Raw genomic sequence first — 27,940 nt, 5'->3', positions numbered from 1 at the left:
TGTTGACATTGTTCTGGTCAGTGCTATGATGAATCAGGAGTGTATTCCAGGAGGCAAGATAGGAATACACTGCAAATGAGATGGCAGTCCATTTCAGGACATTGAAACACACTTACTTCATACGCTATGGGTTTGCGGACACCATCATAAGCATGGTACGTGTTTTTTGAGCTTTGCTTTCTACAATTTAGTCCAAATTTGCCAAATAAAGTTCCCTCCACTCTGCTGGGAAGATGTTCCACTAGAGTTTGGGGTGTGCTTGTGGACCTTTGTGTTCACACACAAGGGTGTTAGTAAAGTCAGGTACTGATGTAGATGAGGTGAGGAGGCCTGGGGTTCAGTCATTGTTCAAATTCTTCCCAAAAAGTGTTCAGTAGGGTTGAGATCAGAGCTCTATAGCATTGCACTGAAGATCTTACGCTCTAAATGATGTACACCAAATCTTCAACGAGCTCGTATTGTGCACAGGGGCATTGCCGTGCTGGAGCAGGTTTGGGTTTCCAAGATCAAGTGAACGCAAAATGTTTTTGTAGCGCATCTAAAGACTATACAATTGTGTGCCTCCAACTTTGTGGTAACAGTTTGGAGAAGAACCAAACATAGCAGGAGCGGTCAGGTGTCCTAGGAGCATTTTGGGAAATAGGAAGAAATCCTAGAGATCCTGGAGATATTAATGCAGTTAAGATCATCTTGGCACTCTTACCTCAAGATGCTGTTCTACTAGTTAAACAGTACAATTCCCTTCAGCCCTAAGAGTGTTACAAGGTTAGTCTAGGATGTTGACCAATTAGTTCTAGCTTGCTTCAATTTATCTGCAGTTGTCTGATTAGCAGGTTTGGTTTCCAATTTCTGCCAAGCTCTGTCATGTACTTGGACTTAATTCTTGACCTGAAAACCTAAATTATGATAGGAGAGTTCATCATGGAAGAAAATTACTGAGCTCTTCAAACATTTCTTATACCAGCAAAAGTAAAAATATTGAACCCGGCTGATTAATTCTTTCATTCTTCTTTGATAAGTGCTTTATCCAGGGCAGGCTTGTGGTTGATCTGGAGCTTGTGTTGGGAACACTGGGCATGAGGCAAGGTTATTGCCTTGTTCGGATACCACACATTCATACACAGGGAAGGCTTAGCGTACACAATCTATGTAGCTACTAGCATGTTTTTTGGTAAGTTAGAGGAAACCTGAGAACTCCATAGGAAACCCAAATCAAACTGCGGACCCCGGAGCTGTCAGGTGCTAATGCTAGTGTGCTTTTTCTGCCCTGAGCCGATGTTAATTGTAGATAATAAAAAAACACCACATTTGGAGATGATTTAAAGTTTTCTTTCTATTATGACTTTTTTTTTTTCATTAGCAATTCGTACCTACCAGCCACATACAGTACAACAACCTGCCATAAGTTTATTTGCTCCCCACATGCATCAATGAGCCTTGGCTGCCCATAACCCTGTCACCGGTTCACCACCGTTCCTTCCTTGAACCACTTTTGATAGATACTGACCACTGCAGACCAGGAACATCCCACAAGAGCTGCAGTTTTGGAAATGCCCTCATCAAGCTCACTCAATCCTTACACTTGCCCATTTTTCCTTCTTCTAACACAACAACTTTGAGGACAAAATGTTCACCTGCTGCTTAATATCCAACCCACTATCAGGTGCCATAATGAAGAGATAATCAGTGTTATTCATTTCACTGGTCATAATATTATAATGCCATAATGTTATGCCTGATCGGTGTATTTCTTTAGTGTATTTAAACTGTGGAGGGTGAATGATAGCACATGATTCCCTCGCCATCACTGTTGTTTACGATGTCACTGAATAACGTAACTAACTTGAAGGGAAATGCTATCTGCCCTATACTGCATACATGAATCAAAAGACACCAATGGTCAGCAAGTGTCACAGTAATTGACAAGTAAGCCCAATTTTGCTTCCTTGTTTTACATTTTGTGAATGACTGTTGCATTTTGGGGCGTTGAATCACGCAAAAAGTTTCCATCCTTCCATCCACAAGTTTAGTGTTAATCCCAGACTGGTGGCTGCTGATCAATACTGGAGAACTAGCTCATTGCCTGAAAAAATTGGCCATAACTAAATTTAGGCGAAAAAGCTGCAGAAGTGTGAAATTTAGTCTGTCTAAGATGCATCTCCGGAGAAACCTCAGAGTTGCATGGGGGTTTCTAAAGAGGAAAGCTGAGAGCAAATACCTTTAGCTCCTGCTTCAGCATAATGCTTTGTCATGCTCCCCTTTTCTGGACGCAAACTGAGAGAATGTGAAAAAGGTGGCGCTCAAACCCTCCAGCGAATAAAAAAATAACATGCGCCATTCTTCCCTTAGTGCTCTCCACCTCAATTTTGCCTGGTCTAACCCTCTCACTCGTTCTGACTCAGACGCCGCTGGCGATTCTGCATAATGTTCTCAGACGACATAAAAAGAAAATAAAAGTTCAGTCAGACTGAAAGCAAAAAGTATCAGAGAAGACGAAATTCTAATAGTGCGATGAGGATTTTGCGATTAATAAATCAGGGAATTATTATTATAATATTATTCTGAGAGATATGGTATGCTGCCAACAGGAGGAGGAGGAAAAAGGGAAGGCATACAAATGTTAATGAAATGCAGTGTTTTAGTTCATCTGAAACTATTTATGTACCGCTTATTCGATATATTTAACATTTTGTACCTTGTCTCTCTTTTTCTTCCTGCACCACTCTGGCTGTTATTCTTTATCTGTTCGTTCCTTGCACCCCCACTCCATCCTGCTCCATCACTCCATCTGTTCATTTCCTCCCTCCTCCTATTAATTTTTGTCTTATCCATCGTTCCTTATATTTTTTCTATCTTCCTCTTTGTCCTGAATGCCCCCCCCATATCATTTCAAATCTTTCACACTCGTTCCTCCCCCCACCTTATCTGTTTCTCTCTGTATTTCACCACCTCCTTCTCATTCTTTGTCTCACACACCCTCTCTTCCTCCATCCCTCCTTCAATCTCCTCCTCAATCAATCGCTCTCTCTTCTCTCTCTCTCTCTCTCTCTCTCTCTCTCTCTCTCTCTCTCTCTCTCTCTGTCTCCAGGTGCCTTGCAGATCGAGCGGAGCGAGGAGACAGACCAGGGGAAATATGAGTGTGTAGCATCGAACTCGCAAGGAGTGCGCTACTCCTCCCCAGCCAATCTCTACGTGAGAGGTACGGATAACAGTAGGTACCCCATAGGTAATCCGCATTCATTCAAGGATCAGCAGGAGAGCTGACTTCCCCTTGCACTTTAATTTAAAAACGCGACATATACGTTTTTTTTTACAACCGCCAAAAAACGACAGTGTTGCACTATTATATAAAGTCAAATAAAAAAACCCCATAAAATATTAAAAGTAAATAAATAAAGACCGATACGTAATTACTATAGGTTTCATTTTCCGAGCACAGGCTTGTCGATCGTCGAGTTCGCACACGTTGCTGTCAATTCCCAATCTGATGCTTATATCATTAAAAGAAGCTAATTGGTAAGAAATGAATTGGGTTTGTTGCCGTGTAATAGCTTCCCCTAACTTAATTAGTGATATTTGCTGTTGGGCTAAACACTGCGAGCTGTTTGAAGCGTAACAGTGCACAAAGTGCTCCTGTTCATTTAACAGAGAGAGAGAGAGAGAGAGAGAGAGAGAGAGAGAGAGAGAGAGAGAGAGAGAGAAAGGTGAGTGCGTATTTGGCTGAGATGAGGGTGAACGTGGCAGCTTGCTGCACGGCCTGTCGTGTAAGATTAGTACCACTTAGGTTTCTAATTTGTGAAGTCTCTCAAAGCCTGTATCTTGTGGGTTACAGTGATACACGTGTAGAGCCCAAACAGCAGGCATGCTAATTTTACACAAACACCAAGATGAGTTTTATTTTTTTTAATCTCTTTTTATTTTTAAGATTCACTCAGATTTCCAAATGTTCCAAACTTCCCAAATTTTGATCCACAGTCCTAATCTACCTGATTGTATAGGTGATATATTTGGGTCATTCTACACAAGTGGTGCAAATGCAGGACTGCTGTGTGGAAATCGGTTATTTGTGATATACAATTTCATCAAAACATCCGATTTCGTTTCAGAAACTGGACCTGAAGTGTACTTTGACTGAATACTTGAATAAAAAATTTTGTAACAACTTTGTTAAATAATCTCCTTAAAATATTGTTTTTGTTCACGTGTCCCCATAAATCCACTTTTCTTGGATAGAACTAGTTTTGTAAATTTAGTTCATGATAAATGTCACCTATAAATTTTTAATCTTACATTACAAAAAAAACTATAAAAAAACTAATGTCAAATGCTTAACAATTTACATGAACTTTTACTTATTAATTAAATAAATAATTCCTAGTTATTTCATAGCTATAATTAAAAACTTCAAATAAACTTTTTTAAACTTATTTATTGAAATTTGTTCATCTATTTCTTTTTCTATCTTATTTCTATAGATATTTATTTGTTATTTATTATTCTTTTTATATATCATTCCTTTAAGTTTAGACTATGAACAGAGATGGCACAATATCACTTTTTTCTGAAACCTTCAGTTGATCAGCTGATATCAATACCTGTATAAAATAAATATAAACTGTCAGGTGTTTTTTTTATTTATTAGTTAGTGCATTTATTTATTTATTTGTCCTAAAGCAATTCATTTAAAAAATACTGGGAAAATTTTTTAAAAAAATATGAAACAAACATCACGTGAAATATAAGAAAACTGCTTACAGCTCAACGATATGAGGAGTGAATTTTTATTCCAGCAAAAATCACTTAAATAGTACATAATAATTAATATAATAAAGTAGAAAGTATAATGAAAGTTATTCTTAAAATAATAGTTTTTTAATCTGTGGGAAAGTTTTTTTAATTGTATTATGCTTTTTGCCTACATGCTTAAATAGTCCACTGGTTGTTCTTGTTGTTGTTAATGTTAGGCCACATGGCATCTGTTGGTATCACATGACCTATTTACGTGAAATTGTTGCGCTACAAGCATTACTCTGATATTTCACGCGGTATGTAGTAAATGTATACACATCAACGTTTCTTTTTTCTGATATCTGAGCCACCATTTTATGCTGGTATTGATCCAGGGCTGATCGTACTGATGCCATTTCCCTTTGTGACCTAAATTAGGCCTCTTAGACAAGTCTTTAGTATACTGTGATATACTTTAACTTGATTTCAGCCCTTTGTCTTTACATATTTTTCTTTATTTTTGAAAATATGGTTTATATTTGATTGCTTTAGGTGGCGTTCTGTATTCCTGCTACATTTGTGCTCTGTTTGGTTGACTTGCAGAAAAATTTTCATAAAGCACATTTTATATATATATATATATATATATATATATATATATATATATATATATATATATATATATATATATAATGACATTGTGATACAGTTGCATCGCATTGCACAACTTCAGTAGAACGACCCAAGGAGCTATATTTATCACGCATCTGAGTGTAACATAATAAATATTAATGATCTATTCATTAAGTTGACAATAAAATCTTATGCTCCTTCTAAACCTGAATATGATGTTTTGCATGATAAATATTAACTATGCTAACTAATACTCTAATAACTTGCAGGATTTGCCTTTTTTTTTGTCTTGATTCTAACTAATCCTAACGACTGACCTGTTTTTGGATTTCTCTTATGTTAAGCATGAATATAATAAATATGATGGGGTAATAATTCTGCCTTTAACGACCGCTCTAGATACAATTTTCTGCATTGTGACTTGATGTCCTTGGTTTGCTTTTTATATATATATTTTTTTGTTATTTTTTATTTCTTTTTCTTAACAAAAATTTACATTTTTAATTTCTTGTCTGAGCAGAACAAGGCCTTAAAATCGGAGCTGTGTTTGGATTGATATTTCAATATCACAGCCACGTAAAAAATAAAATAAAGTGTGCCAAATAAGTTGTGGATGTTATGATAAAATGCTTTTAAAGACTAAAAAAAAAAAAAATGAGAATGACGAGAGCAACAGGTAAGCAGTGGGATGGTTGGAGGAGGACGGGAATGTGGCAGGTTGAAAGTCGATTTGCGGTGGCCTTTTTTACTCTCTTTCTGTGTTTCCTGGTTTTCTTCTCGGCTCCTCATGTCATTGTGTTCTGCATCAACCCCCCTTACACCCCTCAGAGCTACGAGAAGGTTGGTGTGTTTTTGGTTCTTTTCTCTCTTTTTGGCTTTTTTTTTACGTTCACAATCGGAGAAAATTGAAACAAGACATAAAGACTAATTAAATATTCAAGAATATTAAACGCTAGCTATTTGACAGTGTGTCAATGCCAGATCATGTGTCAAAAATACAAACTAATCTAGTAATTATAACCACCAGCATTTATGTAGGGTTATGTTAACCTCTTTGCATTGCATTGTGGGATCTATTTTTCTTGTTTGCTAAAGCCCTTCCTATCAGAAGACCTCCTCTTCCCATTCTCTATCTCTTTTTCTCTCTCGCTGCACGCATTGCCATGGAAACCCAGCAATTGGAAATATTCTGAAGTTTGTGCATGATGGGAGAATGTGCGAATGCTTGCATGCCTGAACAAAAGAAGCTTATTGATGAGTCTTTGAGTGTCATCTTGTTGCTTCACGCTGTCCATGACATGTCTCTGCCTTTCTATAATGGCTTGTTATATTTGGAGCTTGTGTCGTGTTTCGTCTGCTTCTGCCAAAATGTAACGGGTTTTTTTTTTTTTGCTCTGTTTATATCATTGGATTTGCTTGTCTGTGTGTCTGTTGCTTAGCTTTTTGCATGTCCTTGTTGTTCATGAGCGTGAGTGTGTGTGACTTACTAATCATTAACACTCGTATCTGATATTCTCTATTCTGAGATTGATTCATATAACGGATTTGCTGTGTCTATCAAGATAATTTCCTTATGGTCTCATTATAGATGTGGCTCGTGGCTATACGTGTTATTATTGCAAGTGAAACACATTCAGCATTAACCTTCAGTCTACCAAGGCCATTTTGAATTATTTTGTAGTAATCCAAGTACAACATTTATTTTATTAATTTAATATCTACTACATCTCATAATTATATATTTCAGAATAGTTATATACAGGAAACGCCTTTGCATACCTACGATGTAGTGAAAATAGTGAAGAGATGAACAAAAAAGTGTTAATATGGGAAATGATTATATTTGGGATATAAAATATAAAAGTGTTGTGGGTTTTATTGCTCTTAACAGAATGCACACGTTCAAATAGACTGTGTCCCAAACCACACAATGCACACTAAATAGTATGCCTAAATAGCAGTGATGTGTTGTTTTGTAGAATAATATAACATTTGAGTGACAGCCCAAATATGTGCAGTTTGAAAATAATTTTAGACGTTATGGACATATTATGAGAATAAAATCAGTATGACTGTGAGTTACTTAGTACCTGATGCAATAACCTCTTGTTAATAATTTCTCCTAAGAGCTAGCTAAAGTTCAATGTAGAGAAAAGCTATGTCAATGACAGTGTGGAAAAAAGCCAGATAAACCTAGGTATTGATAATAGCTAGAGAGTACAGCTAGCTATTCCTCAGTGTAGAAAATAGCTATAGAGAACAGATAGCTAAACCTCAATATACGGAACAGAAATCAAGAACAGCTAACTAAACCTTAGCATAAAAAACAGCTATAGTGAACAGTTAGTGAAACCTTAATTAGAGAAAATCTATAGAGTACATCTCGCTAAACCTCAGTATAGAGAAAGAGCTATATAAACGTCTCCATGTTAAGTATGTAACCCTAGTTCCCTGAGGAAACGATACGCTGTGTCGGAACGCTTCGGGAACGCGACTGCGTTGTCCATGCTCTGAGTAATGAGTCTAATCAGTCAAAATTAAAGACAGGCTGTCACCGGCGGGGTAACGTCACGACCAAGGAGTATAAGGCGCACCTGGATAGTGGACTACTTCAGCTTCTGTAACCGTGAAGGAAGCACTAAAGGGGCGCCGGAGGTGTGGCTAGAGACGCAGCGTCTCATTCCCTTAGGAAACTAGGGTTACATACATAACCTAGAGACGTTTCCTTTCAGGAACTCGAGCAGCGTCGGAACGCTTTGGCAATTAGAGTCCAATAACATCACACCGACCAGTCCCTAGTGTGAATGAGCACAACTGAGTCGAAGGACAGAGGTGCCAGGAGTAGCACAGGGGTCATTGTTGTGAGGCCTGGTAAAGGTGAGCAGGGTGGACCACCCCGCAGCATCACAGAGGTCTTGGAGGGACACTCCAGAGGACCAAGCCTTACAGGCTGCCACACTTTGAGTTGAGGGAAGGCGTCAAGACACAGCTTTGGCCGCAGTTGTGCCACAGCATGCAGTCCCAACGGGGCTGGTGGATATAGGGAGAACTATGGGGCTTTTGCCAAAATCTCGCTCCACCACTTGGGGATGGAGGCGCCACTCCCCGAGCTTGGACCCCTGTCTCAACAGGGTGTCTGCTACCTTATTCAAGTGGCCCGGGATATAAGCTGCTCTGAAAAAGAGGAGCCTCCCCCTGGCCCCACTGGAGGATCTGGCACGCCAGCCTGTACAGGGGCGCGAATGCAGACCTCCTGGTGTTTGATATAGCCGAAGGGAAGGACCCGATATTGGAATGCTTTGACCCCATGTGAGAAGGAAGGATGGGTACGTGAAAGTACGCATCCTTTAGATCTACTGTGACAAACCAATCCTCGGATCTGATCTGAGACACGACTTGTTTAAGGGGTCAGCATCCTAAACCAAAACCTCATTAAAGAGCGGTGCAGTTGACGTAGATCTAGGATAGGACGCAACCCACCATCCTTTTTGGGAACTATAAAGTACCGGCTATAGAACCCGGACTCTCTGTCTGACGGAGGGACCACCTCGATGGCCTCCTTTCTCAGGACAGTATATACTTCTCGTTCCAGGACCAGAGCCTGCTTGCTTCTCACCAGAGTGAAAGAGAGCCCGTTGAACTGGGGCAAACCATTCAGGCTGCCAGTGACTCCCTTAAGGGTATCAGTCTCTCGAGACTGACCTCTGATGTGTCCACTGATGGGGCAGTGCCCAGACGCAGCTCTAGAAACGAGGTCTCCTCTGTGGCCCATAAGGCCGACATGGTGTGCTAACATCCAGCGGCCTGACCTGCTGAAGCGTAAGCCTTACCCACCCACGCCGAGGTAGTGGTAGGGCTTGGTGGGTAATGTCGGGGGTTTGAGGGAAAAGGCCACACCCGGGGAGAGATAGTGTGCTAGTGTCTCTTCAACCCATGGCATGATACTATAGCCATAATCCCCAAGCCCAAAAACGTTGAAATAAACCGCGGCTTTGGGGCTAAAGGGGCGGGAAGAGAAAGGCCACGTCCCGGACCTGGACACCACGCTGTGCAGGTCAGGGAAAAATGGCAACCCCCGACGTGGAGGCTGTGACACCAGGGGCTCACCGGCCGGCCAAACTATCGAGCTTCTGAACAGCCCGTTTCACAACCTTCAGGAGCTCCTTGCTATCGGGTTCGTAAGCGCGATTCCCCCCTCCCACCCGCCTCAGCAAAAGCGGGATCGGAACCGCTAGGAGTGGGGGCGTTCTCCTCAAAGAGCGCCCACCGGGAGTGGAGCAGCCGCATAGGCATGCGAGCGCAGTGCTGGCAATCGGCTCTCTCGAGAGCTAAAATCGCATGCTCCGTTTCTAAATAAGCCACACACACTGTGTGTGTATTCCTTCCCGAAATGACATGCACATGGCCAAAACGTGTGCTTGGTTTTCTCAGATGCCTTCATTCTTTTGACAACACAAAAAAACATTAAATTTCACACAGAGCACTTTATGAATGAACAGAAGCTGAAGCAGTTTTTTTTTTCCAGGTGCACTTTATACTCCCTGGTCATGACGTCACTCTACCAGTGACAGCCTTACTTTAATTTTGACTGATTAGACTCATTAATCATAGCATGGACAACATCAGCAGTCGCGTTCCCAAAGCGTTCCGACGCAGCTCAAGTTCCTGAAAGGGAACTACAGTGTAGAGAACAGCTATCTAATACTCAGAATAGAGAACAGCTCTGCAGCTTGCTAAACCTCAGTGTAGTGAACAACTAGCTAAACCTGAGTTTATAAATTAGATAGCTAAACTGTAGTTAAAAAGAAACAGCTAGCTGAACCTCAATGTAGAGAAGTGCTAACCTTAAATGAAACCTCAATGTAGTGAACAGCGATAGAGAAGAGTTAGCTAAACATCACTGAAGAAAACACAGCTAGCTAAACCTCAGTGTTGAGAACAGCTAGCTAAAGATCTATCTGTATTGTATATAATAATATTATGTTTAAATGGTCACATGAGTTGCTGGACATAAGAAATAATTTAAAGGTGCAGGTAGGAGGAATTATGATGTTAAAATGAACATGTTCAATATATTCAGTTTCATTATTTTAGTACAAATGATCATTAAGTAGTCCATGAGAACGAAGCGTGTCAGCACACTGGCTTGCAGTGCATGAGCAGGACAGCAACCTTAATAATTTCGCGCTGGCTAATCTGATGTGTTGATCTCCTCATGCTGAAAGTGTTCAGGCAGATTATGCTAATGCGAGCCTCTAGGTGTGACGGCAGTGAGGGATATTCAGAAACGTATCATCGCTGCGAGCCCTGGCCTGTTAAAGAAGTTCTCACCTTGAGCACGCGTTAAGAAATCCGATTACTGTGCATTCAGCTGGGATTAAGATATCAATAAGGATTAAGCAGTGATAAAATACGAGTATAACCTTTGATAAAAAATAATTGGAATATCTATATTTTCCATCAATCCTTTGTTATTTCTTCTGTCAGACTAGAGAGTTGTTACATATTTATTATTTGGCTCTGGATCTGTGTGTTGTTGTATGTGTTCGGACCTGTTCAATATTTCTTGGATTATTATTTTTTTTATTTGTTTTGATTGCGTTGATAATTTTGTAGTACAGTTATTATATAGTATTTTATTGTTTATATAAGTAATATATTAAACTATAATAATAAACATAGTATATAAATATATAGTAAACTTATACACAGTGACTAGTACAGCAGATACAAAGGCAGACGATTTATTACGTAAAGAGCAACAACACAACTAAACAACCATAAAATAAAACAAGAACAATAAAAACATAGACTGCAAGGGCTAATGGATAATATAGTTCTGGCGCTACGGTGACACATAACAAAAAAGTAAAAAAGATATTAATAATTAAAAACTATACAAGTGTGAGCATTGTGGTGCTGATGATTTTTATATTTCGAAAGACCATAGATAGAGGCTGCTGACTTCTGTTGCTTCTCCATTTGCTGCTATGGTTCCTGATACTTAAATAAAACTATAAATAAATAATAAGTACAACTGTGATCCTAAAAAAAAGAAAAAAAAAAAGTATTTCTTTTCCTATAACACTACACCACATTGTGTTTTATTGCCTAGCCATTCAAAGCTCTCTGATTTAAATGCAGCATTAAAGAGGTTAAGAATGATATGATAACCAGCTGAGCTTGATAATCGTTCTATGGGAAAGCGCAAGGCGGATGGTATGCACACTGTGTGTCTGTCACCTTTGAGTCAGATAAAAAAGTGTTGGTTCGCTGCTCTTTTTAAAGGGTGACATCAACTGCTTGAGCTAGACGTCTACCCTTCTATTCACATCCAGTATTGGCGGGAGATCCTGCTATTTCTCTGCCAATCATCACGATAATGCCAAGACAGTAAATGGTATTAAGGTGAATATTATACCAATGCTGGTATAAATGAATAATGATGACATTTGCTGAACAGTGTTAAATAGGTGTTGGAAACCTGTAATTATATATATATATATATATATATATATATATATATATATATATATATATATATATATATATATCCAGTATCTAACAAAAGTGACATTTCAGCGACTATTTTAGTATCTTTTCAAGGGACAATACTAATACTACACAGTTTTGACATGTTCACTTAGGGTGTACTCACTTTTTTTGTCAGCTATTTAGACAATACCGGCTCTATGTCCAGTTATTTTCATTATTATTAGGATTATTAGTTATTTTTAGGACCGTAAATCTATACTGTTTTACAAGCTGCACATTGACTACTCCAAAATACATCCTTGTTTAATTTCTATATTATTGTCCCTTGAGAAGATACACTGAAATAGTTGCTAAAATATGAGGGGTGTACATACTTTTGTGTGAATATATATCTTGGTGACTAGGGCAGATATGCCAGGCCGGAGATACGGAGCCATTTGGATGTGGCACAGACAGTCTCCCGCCGTCTCCTCCAGCTGTCTAGAAAATGGCCGCCCTTTGGCCTTAACCTCGGCCCTTGTTTGAAAGCTAGTGCTTTATTGCTGCACTTATGGTGGCTGTAAAATTATAAGGCAATAACTCAGGCTTGTTCTTTACATGGATCTCATTGGGAGCAAGGATAAGAATTCTGTTTTTAATGCGTCTGATTTACAAGGCCAAATCGCATTTGGCTAAATAGTACAAATAGCAGACAGCAGGGCTATTATCACTTTAACAATAATAATTAAAAAAACATCGATTCGGACATACTCCTAATACAGAAGCGGATATTTGTCATGTCTAGACGGCTGACTAGTCAACCCAATGCTCTTTATTAGAAACAGTTTAAAAAGGCATTTGAACCGGATACTGCTAAATACTAGCATGGCCGTTTTTTTTGGGTTTTTTTTTTCTTCTTGTGTTTATACATCAGTGTGCTATGAAGATATGGTAATCGTGCTATTAGCCTATGTTCAAAGGCAGTTATTTGGAATGTTTTCTGTGTGCTTGCTGCATTTGTGAGACTGAATTGGAAACAGTCTGGATTGAACGCTGCATGCTGTGAATGCCGCTTGCTTTCGGCGCAGTGCTGTGAGCTCTGTCTAAATATGCCTCCGCTGATGATTCATATCTGTGCATGCATTCCTGTTTTTATGATCACTTATCTTTAATCAAGGCAATGACTTGTTTCAGGCTTGTTAATGTTTGTCGTAGTTTTTTTATTCTTGTCCAATTCTGGGTATCCTCCGCATGCAAAAACTGCAACAACTGTATGAAAATTGAAATGTATTTATGATTGTGAGCGTTTGAATAATCCATGAACTGTAGCATTCATAATGAGATACGGTTCACCTAAATGCTGACGGCCGCATCTACATTCCCATTCCCACCAGTGTAGCTGCATCATGAGCGTCATCTCTGTCTGACACTCCCTGTTTTTAAATCTATAATCTCCATAAGGCTGGTGACCTGATTACCTAGCAGGATAGCCTGAGCTGAATAGCTTAACCTAAAGCTGATATATTTGTGTTCCTGGCTAGTCTGACGGGCTTATATTCTCCCCGAGGCCAAAGCTGCCATTTAAAACATGATCCCGAGTAGTGAATCCCCCGTAAGCCATGAAATCAAATACGCGCTTTTGCTCAGAGACCTGGCTCGACTCACACAAAAATACCTACTCCCAAGAAACAAGAACCTTGGCTTGAACTGCTTCATTAAATTTAATGTTCTTGCTTTGTAGGATGTGTACACGAAACCCAGCGGTAGTGTGTTATGGCTCTAAGTGGCACTCCTTGAGAATTAATTGCTTTTCGTATAAATATCTCAAGACGAAATCTTGTCATGTAATTGCACCGAAACTACTATATTGGACAATGGTGGAACTGCTAAATAAGTCTTTTTTAACAGATATAATTATAGACGTTTTCTTGAATATGCTAATACACTTGGCAGACACTTTAATAAGAACATCCAGTCAGCAATTAGTGTGGCAGCAGGACAGTGCATAAAATCACACAGGTGCAGGTTAAAAGCTTTAGTTAATATTTTGTAAAAATCTGCTGATCTCCTGGAATGCTTACATAGAATAGTGCAAAAAAAAAAAAAAAAAACAATTCTGAGCAGAAGTTCCACAGGCAGATATGCTTTATTGAGGATAAAAGTCCAAGGAGAACGAAAAGACCGATCTGAGACTGAAATTCTATATAATAACCACTCTTTGTAAATGTGGTGAGCAGAAAAGCACCTCAGAAAGCACAAAAAGTTGATGTGGCTGGACTACAACAGCAAAAGACCACGTCATGGTTCCAATCGTGATTCAAGACTATGTTCTCACAAGTTCTCTAAAATTGACCATTTGAAAATAGACCAAGTCAGATTTTTCCATTTCTCTACATCTTGTCCTGCTTCTTTCTGATGTTAGGTATAAACATTAACTAATGCTTTTGTCTTGAATCACATTTTATGTATTGTTTGGGTGCTTCATGATGACTGAGCAGCTCTACAGTTGTTCCTCTTGAAGTAACCAGCGAGTTTTTAAGAATACATAAATATATATTAGTCTAAAACACAGTTCCCAATAGTATGCTGTAGTTTATGCAACCTATCAGGTTTCGTTGCTCCATACCTCCCCTCCTTTCTCACGAGTCTGTCCATGTTTGCGTTCTGTCTCCTGTCCCATTAATTTGGATTGCGGAACCTTTGATGCTGTAGATGCGCTCCAAATAAATCTGACCGTTACTTAGACATTTCATCAATCCACTAAGCAGTGTTGAACGCTTGGAGCGTGTCTTGGCATACCTTCTTTATCATTACCGTCCCTCCCTTCTCTCGAGTTTGCTCTCTCACTCGTGTCTTGCTCAGACACACACCTATCACTCCTCTTTCTGACTTCTGAAAATCCGTCTCCTTTTGCTGCATTCCATCTCTCTTCTCATGTGTGGAAAAAATAGGCACATAGTACTTTACCATAATTTACATTTCTCACCTTCTCCTTCTTTTGTTTTCTTGTCACTTATTTATTTAATCTGTTTATTTATTTATTTACTTATTCAGACTGAGCTAGATCTGCTAGGAGAGAGTAGATGCAGTTTTCCTTTTGAATAGCTTTGACAGCAGGAGTTGCCTTGTGGTGTGTTTGCATCTAGTCTCTAACACACACTTGGAGCATAACACAAGATGTGTGTGTGTGTGTGTGTGTGAGAGAGAGAGAGAATCTTACAGAAGTAAGTACACCCCTCACATTTCAGCAACCGTTTTAGTATATTGTTTCAAGAGACAATACTATAGAAATGAAACTTGAATATGTTTTAGAGTAGTTAATGTGCAGCTTGAATAGCAGTACAGATTTACTGTCCCCTTTAAAATAACTCAACATACAGCCATTATTGTCTAAATAGCTGGCAACAAAAGTGAGTACACCCTAAGTGATGTACTTTGTGTAACCATGCAAATCCACATGTCCATATTAGAGCAGTAAAAATGTGGTACAATTCTCTTATACTGAATACTGAATGTTCAACATGCCACTTCATAGTAAAGACTCTCGGTGGATTTGAGAATTAGAATTGTTGCTTTCCACAAAGATGCCTAGGCTATAAGAAGATCGCAACACCCTGAAACTGAGTTACAGTGCAGTGGCTGAGGTCATACAGAGGTTTTTCAAGACGGATTCCACTCGAAACTGGCCTCGCAAGGGTCCATCAAAGAAGTTGAGTCCTCGTTCTGTGCCTCAGGTGCAGAAGCTTACTTCAAAAAACAGACGCATGAGTGCTGCCAGCATTGCTTTAGAGGTTGCATAAAGCGGAAGGTCCGCTTGTCAGTGCTCAGACCAAACGCTGCACACTGCAACAAGTCAGTTTGCATGACCGTCATCCCAGAAGGAAACCTCTTCTGAAGCTGAATCACAAGAAAGCCTGCAAACAGTTTGCTGAAAAGAACCTGTTCAAAAGCATAAATTACTGAACTCATGTCCTGTAGTCTGATGAGTTATTATGGAGGAGTGGAAGAGGATCCCAGCAACAACCTGTCCAGTTCTGGTGAATTCCATGCCCAGAAGGATTAAGGCAGTGCTAATTTGACTGTTATTTTAACAATAATGGCTGTATGTTGAGTTATTTCCAGAAAACAGTAAATCTTTACTACTATACAAGCTGTACATTGACTACTTTAAGGTATATTCAATTTTAATTTCTATAGTATTTTACTGTATAGTATCGTATAGTATCCCTCCCTTGAGAAGATATACTAAAATGATTGCTGAGGTGAGAAGTTTCAACTTAAAATTAGAAATACAGCACAAGGGGCCATGTTTTGAAAGAGAGAGTATGTAAGTGACTATAGAATGCTCTTGTAGTTGCTTTGCACCAAATAGCAGTAGACCTTTTGATAAACACAAGAAAAAGCAACTAACTTTACCGTTTTAAATTCACAATCATGTAAAAAGCAAGAACAAATTCATCTATATGGATTTAACACAAAACCTTGAAAGTGTCAAATTCTTTTTGTTGTGCAATTCTTTGACAGACAAACTTATCCAGAGCGACTGAACTTATTTAAAATATAATCTATGCCTGTTAATGTATAAGTTAGTTGTTATATTTGCCAGATACACAAACCCACACGAGTTCCTTTCCTCTCTCAAGTCCAAACATTTCCATTATTCCAAGCAGCACACGTCGTCCTGCTCCCTCATGCACTTTCGCGAATCCATATCTGACGTGCTCAATAGATGAGCGCAGCCTGAACTGAACTGCCCATGAGGTCGATAGCTGCACGTATCGACCTGAGCCATGTCTGATCTTGAAAGGGCCCTGTTGGATCGAGCCTGGCCCTGAAGCTGCACAAAAATCCCATTTAAATTTGTCATTGTGCAGCGAAGCCGTGGGGAAGCTGAGAGCATTTCAGATCGGCTGCAAAAGCTGACGGCTACTCGGTGAAATTAAAGCTCACTGGAACAGGGAGACTGTTAAAAAGAAATATGCAGCATTATTATTCCCACTCGCTCCTGGCTGAGTTGCTAATGGCGGTGCGGTGTTATTCTGAAACGTTGCCGGGGTGAAAAAAAAAAATTGGCAATGAGCAGGAAACCTCGTGTTAACATTTTATATTTGTGTTTTTGAGTTTTACATTCTTCCCTTTTACATTTCCTATACATAGCTCACTTAGTGTCTTGTTAAACCCCACAGTTATAATGTTAATGAATTCTCTGTCACTACTACATAGAATGGAAAAACTCTGTGTCCTGCATTTGTTAAGGATTTCATTTGCCTTAATAATGTATTACGTATTTGTCTTTACATCCCTATACCATGTCGTCTCATACTATATATATATATATATATATATATATATATATATATATATATATATATATATATATATATATATATATATATATATATATATTTTTTTCTTTTAAAATATTACTTTTTAGATGTGCTTTTCCTGTCAAATCTGATGCCCAGCTCTTCCGTTCTATCTGCCTGATTATATCTGCAATCCCCACATGATCGTTTGCCATTATTGTTATCCCTGTCTCTTCTTTTGTCTTGTTCTCTGCTGCAGTTCGCCGAGTGCCGCCCCGGTTCACCATCCTGCCCTCGAGTCATGAGATCATGCCAGGAGGAAGTGTAAATATCACATGTGTAGCAGTGGGCTCCCCCATGCCCTACGTGAAATGGATGCTGAACTCCGAAGACCTAACGCCCGAAGATGAGATGCCGGTCGGCCGGAACGTTCTGGAGCTGAACGGAGTGCGTGAGTCGGCCAACTACACCTGCGTGGCAATGAGCAGCTTGGGGATTATAGAAGCTGTGGCTCAGGTCATCGTTAAATGTAAGCGAGATATATTCTCAGACTGCTTACTGTTTTTGTTGGGCAGTTCTGACAAAGTCAGTTAAATCTGACAGAAGATTATTTTTTTATTAATTCCTCTGAAAGATACCATCTGTTATTTGCTATTTCGATGGCAATTGTCTATATTTACCCTGCAGATTGTTTTTCAAGAAGTGGCAAATATTACATTACGTGTTTTGACGTCTTGAAGGGTTTTTCTTTTCATCTTTATTTATATTCGTTTTGTTATTCGCCTCCAAAGCATGCATCAATTCAGAAACTCTTTACTGATCATTCTGTCACAGCGTTACCCAGAGCTCCCGGCACCCCCATCGTGACGGAGACAACAGCCACAAGCATCACCATTACCTGGGACTCTGGCAACCCAGACCCTGTGTCCTATTATATCATCCAATACAGAGCAAAATCACCTGATAGCAAGTTTGAGACGGTTGACAGCATCACGACGACGCGCTACAGTATCGGTGGCCTCTACCCCAACACTGAGTATGAGATTCGTGTCTCTGCATTCAATACCATCGGCCAAGGCCCACCCAGCAACAAGGTGGATGCTAGGACCGGAGAGCAGGCGCCCGCCAGCCCACCTCGGAACGTCCAGGCTCAAATCATCTCACCCAGTGCTGTAACCGTCAGGTGGGAGGAACCTGAAGAACCCAATGGACAGATAAAGGGCTATCGAGTTTACTACACCATGGATCCGTTGCAGCCGATGAGCAACTGGAAGATCCATAATGTTCAGGATAGTGTGATCACCACCATTCAGAGCCTGGCTCCATCTGAGACCTATACCATCCGTGTCCTGGCTTTTACCTCTGTAGGAGATGGACCCTTCTCGGATTCAGTACATATTAAAGTCCTGCCTGGGGGTGAGTAGAAAATACACAGCTGTACATTTCTAATATTTATATCTACCAGACGTGTGAAAGGTTTGAGATTTCACTGTGGTGGACTGCTGAACTTTAAATGTCTGCATTTGGTAAATACTGCCTTAAAAGTAAAAATGAGCAGTTCTAGATATTATTTTATAATGAGTGTGATCTTCAATGGCAAGATTTATTTAGTAACGAAATTCTAAGTGTTTCATCGACATCTTGAGTAATGGTTGTCTATATTACCCATAATGCCATTGGACTACATGATGACAACCGCAAAATTATCATGGGAACATGAAATCCAACATCACCCAACAAGTGATCTCCAGAATTGCTTAGCAAATCATAAAATCATCTATAAAAGAGACAATATCAGGAAGATTGTCTCTTTTATAGACAATTTTAGAAAGATTTCCTAATAGATTAACTGAATATGTATATGCTTTTTAGATGTACAATGATCAGAATTTATTTAATCTAAGATATTATAGCTTTCAGGGATTCACAGTCTCAATAGACCCTTGAGATGTTTCTCTATCCTTATTATTAGTGATATAAACTGAATTTGTGAACAAATAAAACCCACTTTGTGGGAATTTAGTTAATCACATGAATACATTTGTGAGTAAAAATAAATGGTAATGGAGGAAAGTCACAGGGAATAGCATGTTTTTCTCTTCATATTTTTAATAATCTGTCACAGGGATTAAACAGTTACTCAGATTTACCTGAAATAATGTAAATGTGATTTTTTTTTTAATGTTCATTAGAAAAATGTTATCTAAGCCAAGCAGTTTTCCCAAGGAAACCTTGGAAAACCTTTTAGCTTTGTTATCTCTTTTTTATGTTCCACTAGAGCTCATTACAAATGGTTTTGTAATTCAATCTTTTTTTATGTCATATTAATTTACATTGTTTATTTATAAATGTTGATTTAGTCCCAGGCCAGCCAGGGAAGTTCAGGACTGGCAAGGTGAGAGATACGAGCATTGAGTTGATGTGGGATCCACCGTTCTCTAAAGAGCCCATCAAAAGCTACGAGCTCATTTACAGAGCTGCAAAACATGGCACGCAGGTGAGACATCTGATTATTACAGTTATTATAAAAGAAGGAAGAGATTCTTTAAAGGTTTCCAGAGAAAGCAATAAGTCGGGTGCATAATTGAGTCCACATACAGTCTATATGTGTGTAATATATATAGGTTTTTTAAAATAAAGACGAAAATTCATTTTAACGGCTAATTTTATTAAAGATCAATTTACTTTTACATTTACATTTCTGTTTGACCATTTTGTTTAAAAATATAAATAAATAAATATAAAAGAAATCAAAACCTTCAAGGCAACACACAATTATTCACGGCATCCTTTCTTTATTTGGATATAAAAAAGAATAAATTCCAGCGGAAAAAATGTTTTAATAGCTAAACTTTTGTTTTACTAATGCGCTAAGTCTCAAACCAAGCACCAAAATCTGCCATGATTCTTCTTCTTATTTATTGGCGGTTCGCATTTTTAAGTAAAGCATTACCACCATCTTCTTTGGTAATAAATCAGAGACTTCATATCATATCCCTATTCCCCAGAACAACAACAACAACAAAAAAACCTCCATGATGCCCACATCCGGCATTTAAAATGGTCCGTGTGGAAACATAGCAACATTTTCATTTGGTGTCCTGATGATTTAAGTAAATGTAAACACCATAATTACTTTCAAATATTTACAATAGTATTTGTTTTCATTCTCTATGTTGAGTATGTTTTCACTTATAATAAACATATATTCGCATAAAGCATCTATATTTATATACAGAAAAGTATTTATTTAAGGTACATTTAGGACAGAGAAAATGATTCAGATATAAATATTGACTTTCTACAAGACTTTCTCAAAAATTCTCAAAACTAATTGGTCAGAAGGTTTCATTTATTGTACTGGGAACTTGAAAAATATATCCGACCTTCAACATGAAAAAGTGCAATGGGATTGTCAGAATTCCAGGATAGGAACATCCACTTTTCCTGAGTTCTCTGGCATTTCTGAAAACAATCTATAGTAGTGCACAGGGGCGGCCAACACATTATCCTTTTTTTACAAAACTACTTATTTCTGTGGTATAAGATAATGCTAGGTAATATAAATCAATATTTATAGATGTTTTTTAGCTTTATAACCTTTTTATTTTGTATCAACAGGAGAAGAAATCCTTTGAGCCCAGGTCTTTTTATGTTGTTGAGGGTCTGCGAGCAAACACAGAGTACATCTTCTCTCTGGCGGCCATTTCCAGTAAAGGCATCGGAGCCTTCACCAATGAGATCTTCCACCGTACCGCACAAGCCAGTATGTCCATGTCTAATGAGAGCTTCTGTACTGTACTGCCCTAATGAACTGGAATGATTCCATCCCATCCCGACATACTCATTTCCCCTTGTATTTCATATTGTTTGTTGTGATCTAAAATGGCTGATTTAGATAGATATGTTTCAGTGTGACCTCTGTTTCACTTGGTAACTTGTGCATGTAACCTTCAGTATGGCTATTTGATGATTTTTGCATATTGTTGACCTCAGAAACTACATTAGTCATGAAAAACACGTTAACAGGAGTGAGACACGGGGGTAGTGGGTTGGTGAGGAATTTCCAGAGTGTGCCACTGATTTTTTACCCTATATATTCACATTTCTTCTCTCTGCTCAATCTGCATGAAATTGAAACATGGAGAAACATGCATGCCTCAACTTCTGCCAAAATTAGTCTGTCTTCAAGATATCACGTCTCTGTCTCTCAACTATCTATCCATCCATCAGCCATCATTCATCATTATTCATTCAGCAGCTTCTCCTATTATCTGTGTTTTTCGTTTTGCCATTTGAATGTTGTGTAGCCTTTGTTATGTAGTGTGTATTCTTTTGCCATTTCTGGCAATACAAAAAGCCACAAGCAAACTGGATGGGATTTGTTTTTGTTCATATTTAATTTTTTCCTTATTCCTCTTTATTTATTCTTTATTATTATTATTATATTTATATATTTATTATAATATTTATTTTCTTTCCTATTTTGAGTCCTGTAACCACAAGCTCAAGCACTACATGGTTTACCAAATGACATGTAATGGTTTATTTTTTTTCCTTTTGTGATAATATGTAATCTCATGTTAAACAATACAAACCAAGATATTTACAGAATGTAAGTACGAACAGCCGGCTGATGGTAAGTGAGAATTTGTTTGGTGTCTGGTGGGACCTCAGCCAGTTATTGGTAAGTGAGAATCAGTCTGGCCTCTGATGGGACCCAAGACCGCGAGTAAAAAACTGCAGTGAAATGGCATGACTGTACCACCACTTACGGTAAGCTTCTTTTGCTATTTCCACTAGTGAGAGATACATGTCTAATTCCAAAAATGTTGGGACGCTATCTCATAAAAATTAATTTTAGTCACAATAGAATATAGAACCATATCAAATGTATAAACTGAGGAACTGTAAAATTTAAAGAAAAAAGGTAATTTTGTATTAGATGGCCGCAACACGTCTCAAAAAAAGTTGGGACAAGGCAACGAAAACCTGGAAAAGTAAGTGTTAATAAAAGAAAAAAGGTGGAATAACATTTTGCAACTAATTAGGCTATTTGGCAACAAGTCATTGACATGATTATGTATAAATAGTATATCTTAGAGAGGCAGTTATAAAGATGTGAATGGGGCAAACCTTCACCAATCTGAAAAACTGTGTCTCCAAATTGAAACAATTTTATAATAATGTTCTTCAACATCAATTGCAAATACTTCAAATCTCATTATTACAGTACATAATATCATCAAAATATTCATATCCTGGAGAAATCTCTGTGCAGGAAGGGACAAGGGCAGAAATCGATATTGGATGCTTGTCATCATCAAACACACAGGTGCCATTGCATTAAAAACAGGCATCATTCTGCAATGAAAATCACTACATGGGCTCAGAAACACCTCCAGAAATCATAGTCTGTAAAAATAGTTTGCCATGCTATCTACAAATGCAGGTTGAAGTTCGGTTGTGCAAAGAATAAGCCATATGTGAACATTATCCAGAAATGGTGCCATCTTCTCGTTTTACGAGAGAATTAACGTCATTTTTAGGTAAGTTCTTGCATATTTCAGCAAGATAATGTTAAACCACACAGAGCATCTAGTAGAACAGCATGGATTTGTAGTAGATGAGTTCAGGTTTGGAACTGGCCTGACTGATTTCCAGACCTTTTACCAATGTGGCACATCATGATATGGAAAATACAACAAAGAAGACCATAGACTGTTGAGCAGCTCTAATCCTGTATATGAATTAGACAATATTCCTCTAAAAAAATTAAAACATGGCCCTGTCCCAAGTATTTGGAGTTGTGTTGCGATCATCAAAATGAAACAATTACCCAGTTTGTTTGTTTTTTTTAAATTAAGTTATTGTCAATGTTCAGAGTTTAAAGTCATCTTTTGTGATTCATATCAAAGCAAAATTCAAAACTGGCACATGTGTTCCAGGATGGCCATTGTAGAGTGCATAGTGACTAATGTATGTGACTTGTATGAGCACCACTGGAATGCTTTAATTGGTCTGCAAAAGGTGAAGACCAAAATGACTAAAAATCTTGTCTCTTGAGGTCAAAATGAAAGACAGATTGAGGGCGAAAGTCAAATTTTTAAGTACAAACTTTTACTTCGAGTAGTTGGCGACATTGTTCATTTTACCAATAATAAGGAAAAAATACTATAAATAGACAAACAAATATTAATGTATAAACTCTTGATTAGACCAAGACCATATTTACTGAGCTTAATGACCAAGTCCAAGACAATAGAGAAAACTATTCAAAAACACACTTAATTTACAAGAGTAAATACAAACTAATTGTACATTAAAAAAAAATATTGGACTCCTATTGCAAAGACTGGACTAAGGAATTAGTTCAGCCCAACATCTCAATTTGCCATGTTTGCACAGAATTGAGATTTGAGAATGGACTCCAGGCACTTTGTTGTTTCCCTGCATAAATTTAGTATTAGATATGGTTATAGGTAGATATACAATATACTTGTCACTGAAATTTGGTTCAGATATTGAAATATTTACTCGTTTGCTTTAGTAAATATCAATGAATATCTCCGAAACCATAAACATCAATAGCTGGTTGTGTGACAGCACGGCAGCCACTTTCTATTGTAGCCAGGTATCAAAGCCATTATATCACTTTGATAGGACTAGGACAGAGATACAGTTGTTCTGATTGGACTACAGTCTAATAACCTTGTGGAAGATGAAGGGTGTTGTTTCATCTTTCAAGAATGTCAGATTAAGATTACGCATTCCATTTCACCCTTGTAAATTTACTACCAATAGATTTATTTCATATTTGGCTTTAGCAAGGTGATTGGAATCTGCATTGATGCTGATGTTTTGTGTAAGAGTATCAGACTAGAGAAAAAACTGTATTGCGAACTTTCTGCTACAGCTCAGTGGAGGACCGTTCAGAATTGAACACCACAGTACATAGTTAAGATTGTTTTCTTTTTTCTACATCTGTTCATTTGTCTCCCTTTAAAATCTTGCCCTCAGCTAGGAATGTATCATCCTTTGAAACTATCTGAGATGAGTCAGTCCATATTCACCGAATGCAAACATCACCATGAGCTTCAGTGGTGCTATATTTTAGACTATAGGATTCCAGAAAGGAAATGGCATTTCTGGAAAATGGGACTCTAGCCTTTCATTTAAGGAAGTCATAATTATTAAGCAGCCCACTGACACTATTCACAGGCGGAGTTCAAAAGTTGGTGACCTTTTCTGATGCTGGTTTAATTTTCACAGGCACATCCCAATATCCATATCATTACCTCATAAATCATGTACTCCAGTCCCCTAACTGATTTTGCCTTTCATGAGGCTATTTTAGAAAAAAGATTGTTGAATGTCGAGCTCAGGTCAGTGGCAGAAGGCCGACTTCTATTGACACTGTCCTCATGGCGGCTGCCCACAGAGTGTTGACATGACAGACAATGAGAGCCCACCTTAGCCCAATTATCCTGTGTGTGTGTGTGTGTGTGTATATATATATATATATATATATATATATATATATATATATATATATATATATATATATATATATATATATATATATATATATATGTGTGTGTGTGTTTTAGACATTATTTCGAGATCTTTTCCGAAAGCAATTACACATTGTCAGTTTTTTAATTCCACGTGTCATCTCTGATACCATAAATTGAATTATATTGCTACGTATGAAATGATTGTGTTACATGCCTGGGCATGCTGTCCATGCCACATTTCTGTGTACCCGAGCTCAGGCAGTTCATCGGAAGAGCATTATCAGGTTTATTGATTATTATGACGACTCGGCGCGGATTCCATTATTTCTAATAACTCCCTCGTTTCTGGTCCTTCGCCCATCAGCACAGCCTTCAGCTGTGCAGCTTTCACACAATTACCCTCAATCACAGAGACCAAAGATCCAAATTAACCCTCCTGCCATTCACACTAATGCCACCTATTAGTGTCAGTCTATGTGGTATTGCAGCACAGAGTTCACACATTGCAATGTTGAGATTTTAAGGAGAGGATGCGTAATCGGTGTATAACTACCATTGTTTTAAAAAAAATCAGGTTTAACTTCTATTACAGAGTTGCATCCCAGATGAGTTATTCTATGTATGTGCTGAAACTGATGTGGAAGTGATTTTGTAGACGAATGTGAATACGTGCAGGTGTCGTGCGTGAGTGGTCACATAGGTCTGCCTTTATATTCTTTTCTAATTTGTGCAATAGACGCAGAAATTGAAAAACTGAATGAAAGTCTTGCATTTCACTGAAGAAAAATTGACAAGTGGAGTAGATCAGTACTACTTACTTTAGGGTTCTAAATCACCTTAGTGTTAGATATTAAAGTATGAACAGATGGTGGACAGGTTCGGTTTGGGATTTTTCCGATTTTCTTCACAGAAAAATTTATTGTTGTTCAGTTTAAAAAATAATTACACGGCTGGATAAATCAGATAACCAAAAACAAGCTGATTTTACATCTGAAAAAATTATCAGTTATAGTAGGTTTAACAAGCTCAAAAGAAGACATCCATGCTCCACATTACTCTTTGAATTTGTTTTTGGTTTGTATCTATGTACCTGAAAGGTCATTTTCTCCATGTTGGACTTTGGCACAGTTTAAATTCATTATGCTATTATAGTGCTGCACTGGAGTAATACCTGGTGTATAGGCATATTAAAGATTTACTGTATATTGGCTCCATATATATATGCTATTCGGTAATCCTTGGTGGAACCCATGGAAAAGGAGGTCTCTCTCGCTCTCTCTCTCTCTCTCTCTCTCTCTCTCTCTCTCTCTCTCTCTCTCTCTCTCCCCTGCCTAATCAGCTGGTTGAATGTCAGATGAGGTGCAACTCAAAGGTACACCGATCAGGCATAACATTATGACCAGTAAAGTAAATAACACTGATTATCGCTTCAGCATAGCACCTATTAGTCAGTGCAGCATATCAGGCAGAACATTTGGTCCTCATAGTTGATGTGTTAGAAGCAGGAAAAATGGGCGAGCGTAAGTATTTGAGTGAGTTTGACGAGGGCCAAATTGTGTTCGCTGGACGACTGGGTTTAGTGCATCTCCAAACTGGCAGCTCTTGTGGGCTGTTCCTGGTGTGCAGTGGTCAGTATCTTTCAAAAGTGATCCTAAGAAGGGACAGAGGTGAACCGGTGACAGGGTCATGTGCAGCCAAGGTATATTGGTGCAAGTGGGGAGTCCGTGGTCCGTGTGGTCTGATCCAACACACAAGCTCTTGTAGCTCAAATTCCTGAAGATGTTAATGCTGTTAATGCTTGATAGGTCAGCTCTGTTTTGGCAGCAAAAGTTATGCATGATCGCTGTATGATACACTGTCAGATGAGTTGCATCTCTAATGTAAATGCATTGTGGCAAATTTTTTACGACGCGGTTTTCCCTGAGGAAGGATAAAGTCAATTATTCAGTCTACAATTTTAGATTGTCTGCCTTTATTTATTTATTTATTCTTTTTTTCCATTTAGCACTTAACTGTCATTCTCAGACATGTTTGTCTATTTATCTGTCTATCTTTGTGTGTGTCTAAGACACTACTAGCCCTATAGCCAGCGTTTCTGGAGTGTAACGAGAGACAATATGTATTGTTGCCCTCTCCATTATTTATATTATTATAGCTGATTTGTGGCATATGCTCAGGAGGATCTGTTAATGCTTAAAAAATAGCACATGTGTAATAACCTTTGATGGATTGTAAATGAAATGAAATGTTTTGGTTGAAGGCTGCAGCACTAGGCTTAGTTTCACTCATCATAACCTGTCACCATCTGGCTGAGAAGCCTGATCTGTTTCTTCCCTCAGGCCAGATGCCCATCCACCCATCCATCAATCTCTTTTTGTGCTGCAACAGAATGAGGGGTGACAGGTGACAGCTATCCATTACACACTCACTTTCCCTTTAATTAGGTTGTCTATTCCCGTTCAATATGCTTCTTTCATCATCAGACGTTCGACTGTTTCAGCGTTTCCCAGGTTTCTCAGATAAACATTGCCGGTGCTTTGTATTATTTATCATACTGTAAATTCATTAACAAATGTCATTAATATCATTTTGCTTCATCACCTCATGGTTTGTTTCGCTCAACTCGTTTATCTATGAAGTTTTGGAGCAAAATTGAATTCAGTGGCCGTAATTAGGTTTATTGATTTGTTTGTCATTTTGGGGACATAAAATCTTCTCCAGAATCTCATCTCCGCCATCTGACATTCCATTATTACATTTCCTGAGACGTGTTTTTTCTTAATCATTTCATTTCTCTTTCTTTAAATCACTCCACCCTCTCCATGTTTGCTTTCGATCCTCTCCACCCACTTAGGACTCCTGGCTGCTCATAGTCTAAACTTCATCTTGTACTAAGTAGTAAGTGTGTTTCTTCTACCACAGAAAATGAGAGCCATCGTCTTGATCTGCTAAAGACCTGCTACCAGGTAGTTGAATCTTATAAAATACATCAGATATTCATTAGGAATCTGGGAAAGTTACTGCTTCGCTGTGCCTGAGATTACAGAGTCAGCCCTAAAAGTGCCACTTTTATGGAGAAATATAGTGCGATCCAGTAAAAAAGAAAATAATCAAAAGCCATCTCATTGAAATGTCTCATCAAGCTTTAAATGAGGACTTAATATGGAGACTCATCCTTTTTTGTTCATACCCTTGAACACCCTGAAGCATAATGAACACATTAAAAAAAAAAAAAAAAAAAACAAGGACGTTAAATTTCTTCATAGACAAACTTTCAAATAT

General features: G+C 38.3%; 1 protein-coding gene across 10 annotated transcripts in view; it reads left to right on the top strand.

The window, feature by feature from the left end:
- LOC124403191 (receptor-type tyrosine-protein phosphatase S-like) overlaps positions 1–27,940 on the top strand; it is a 135,718-nt gene that overhangs the window by 64,556 nt on the left and 43,222 nt on the right. For 7 of the 10 annotated variants that reach the window (XM_046876828.1, XM_046876826.1, XM_046876835.1 and 4 more), the window contains 6 exons: positions 3,089–3,199; positions 6,190–6,201; positions 17,401–17,670; positions 17,976–18,557; positions 19,502–19,638; positions 20,763–20,907. In XM_046876828.1, coding sequence (XP_046732784.1) covers positions 3,089–3,199; positions 6,190–6,201; positions 17,401–17,670; positions 17,976–18,557; positions 19,502–19,638; positions 20,763–20,907 — 1,257 coding nt within the window. Of the gene's footprint in view, positions 1–3,088; positions 3,212–6,189; positions 6,202–17,400; positions 17,671–17,975; positions 18,558–19,501; positions 19,639–20,762; positions 20,908–27,940 lie in introns of all 10 variants that reach the window. The other 3 variants (XM_046876836.1, XM_046876829.1, XM_046876827.1) reach the window with 2 other exon arrangements.

This window comes from Silurus meridionalis, chromosome 20 (genome assembly GCF_014805685.1).
Source record: "Silurus meridionalis isolate SWU-2019-XX chromosome 20, ASM1480568v1, whole genome shotgun sequence".
Taxonomy (NCBI): domain Eukaryota; kingdom Metazoa; phylum Chordata; class Actinopteri; order Siluriformes; family Siluridae; genus Silurus; species Silurus meridionalis.
Note: the sequence above shows the minus strand (reverse complement) of the source record. Positions and strands in the feature narration are given on the sequence as shown.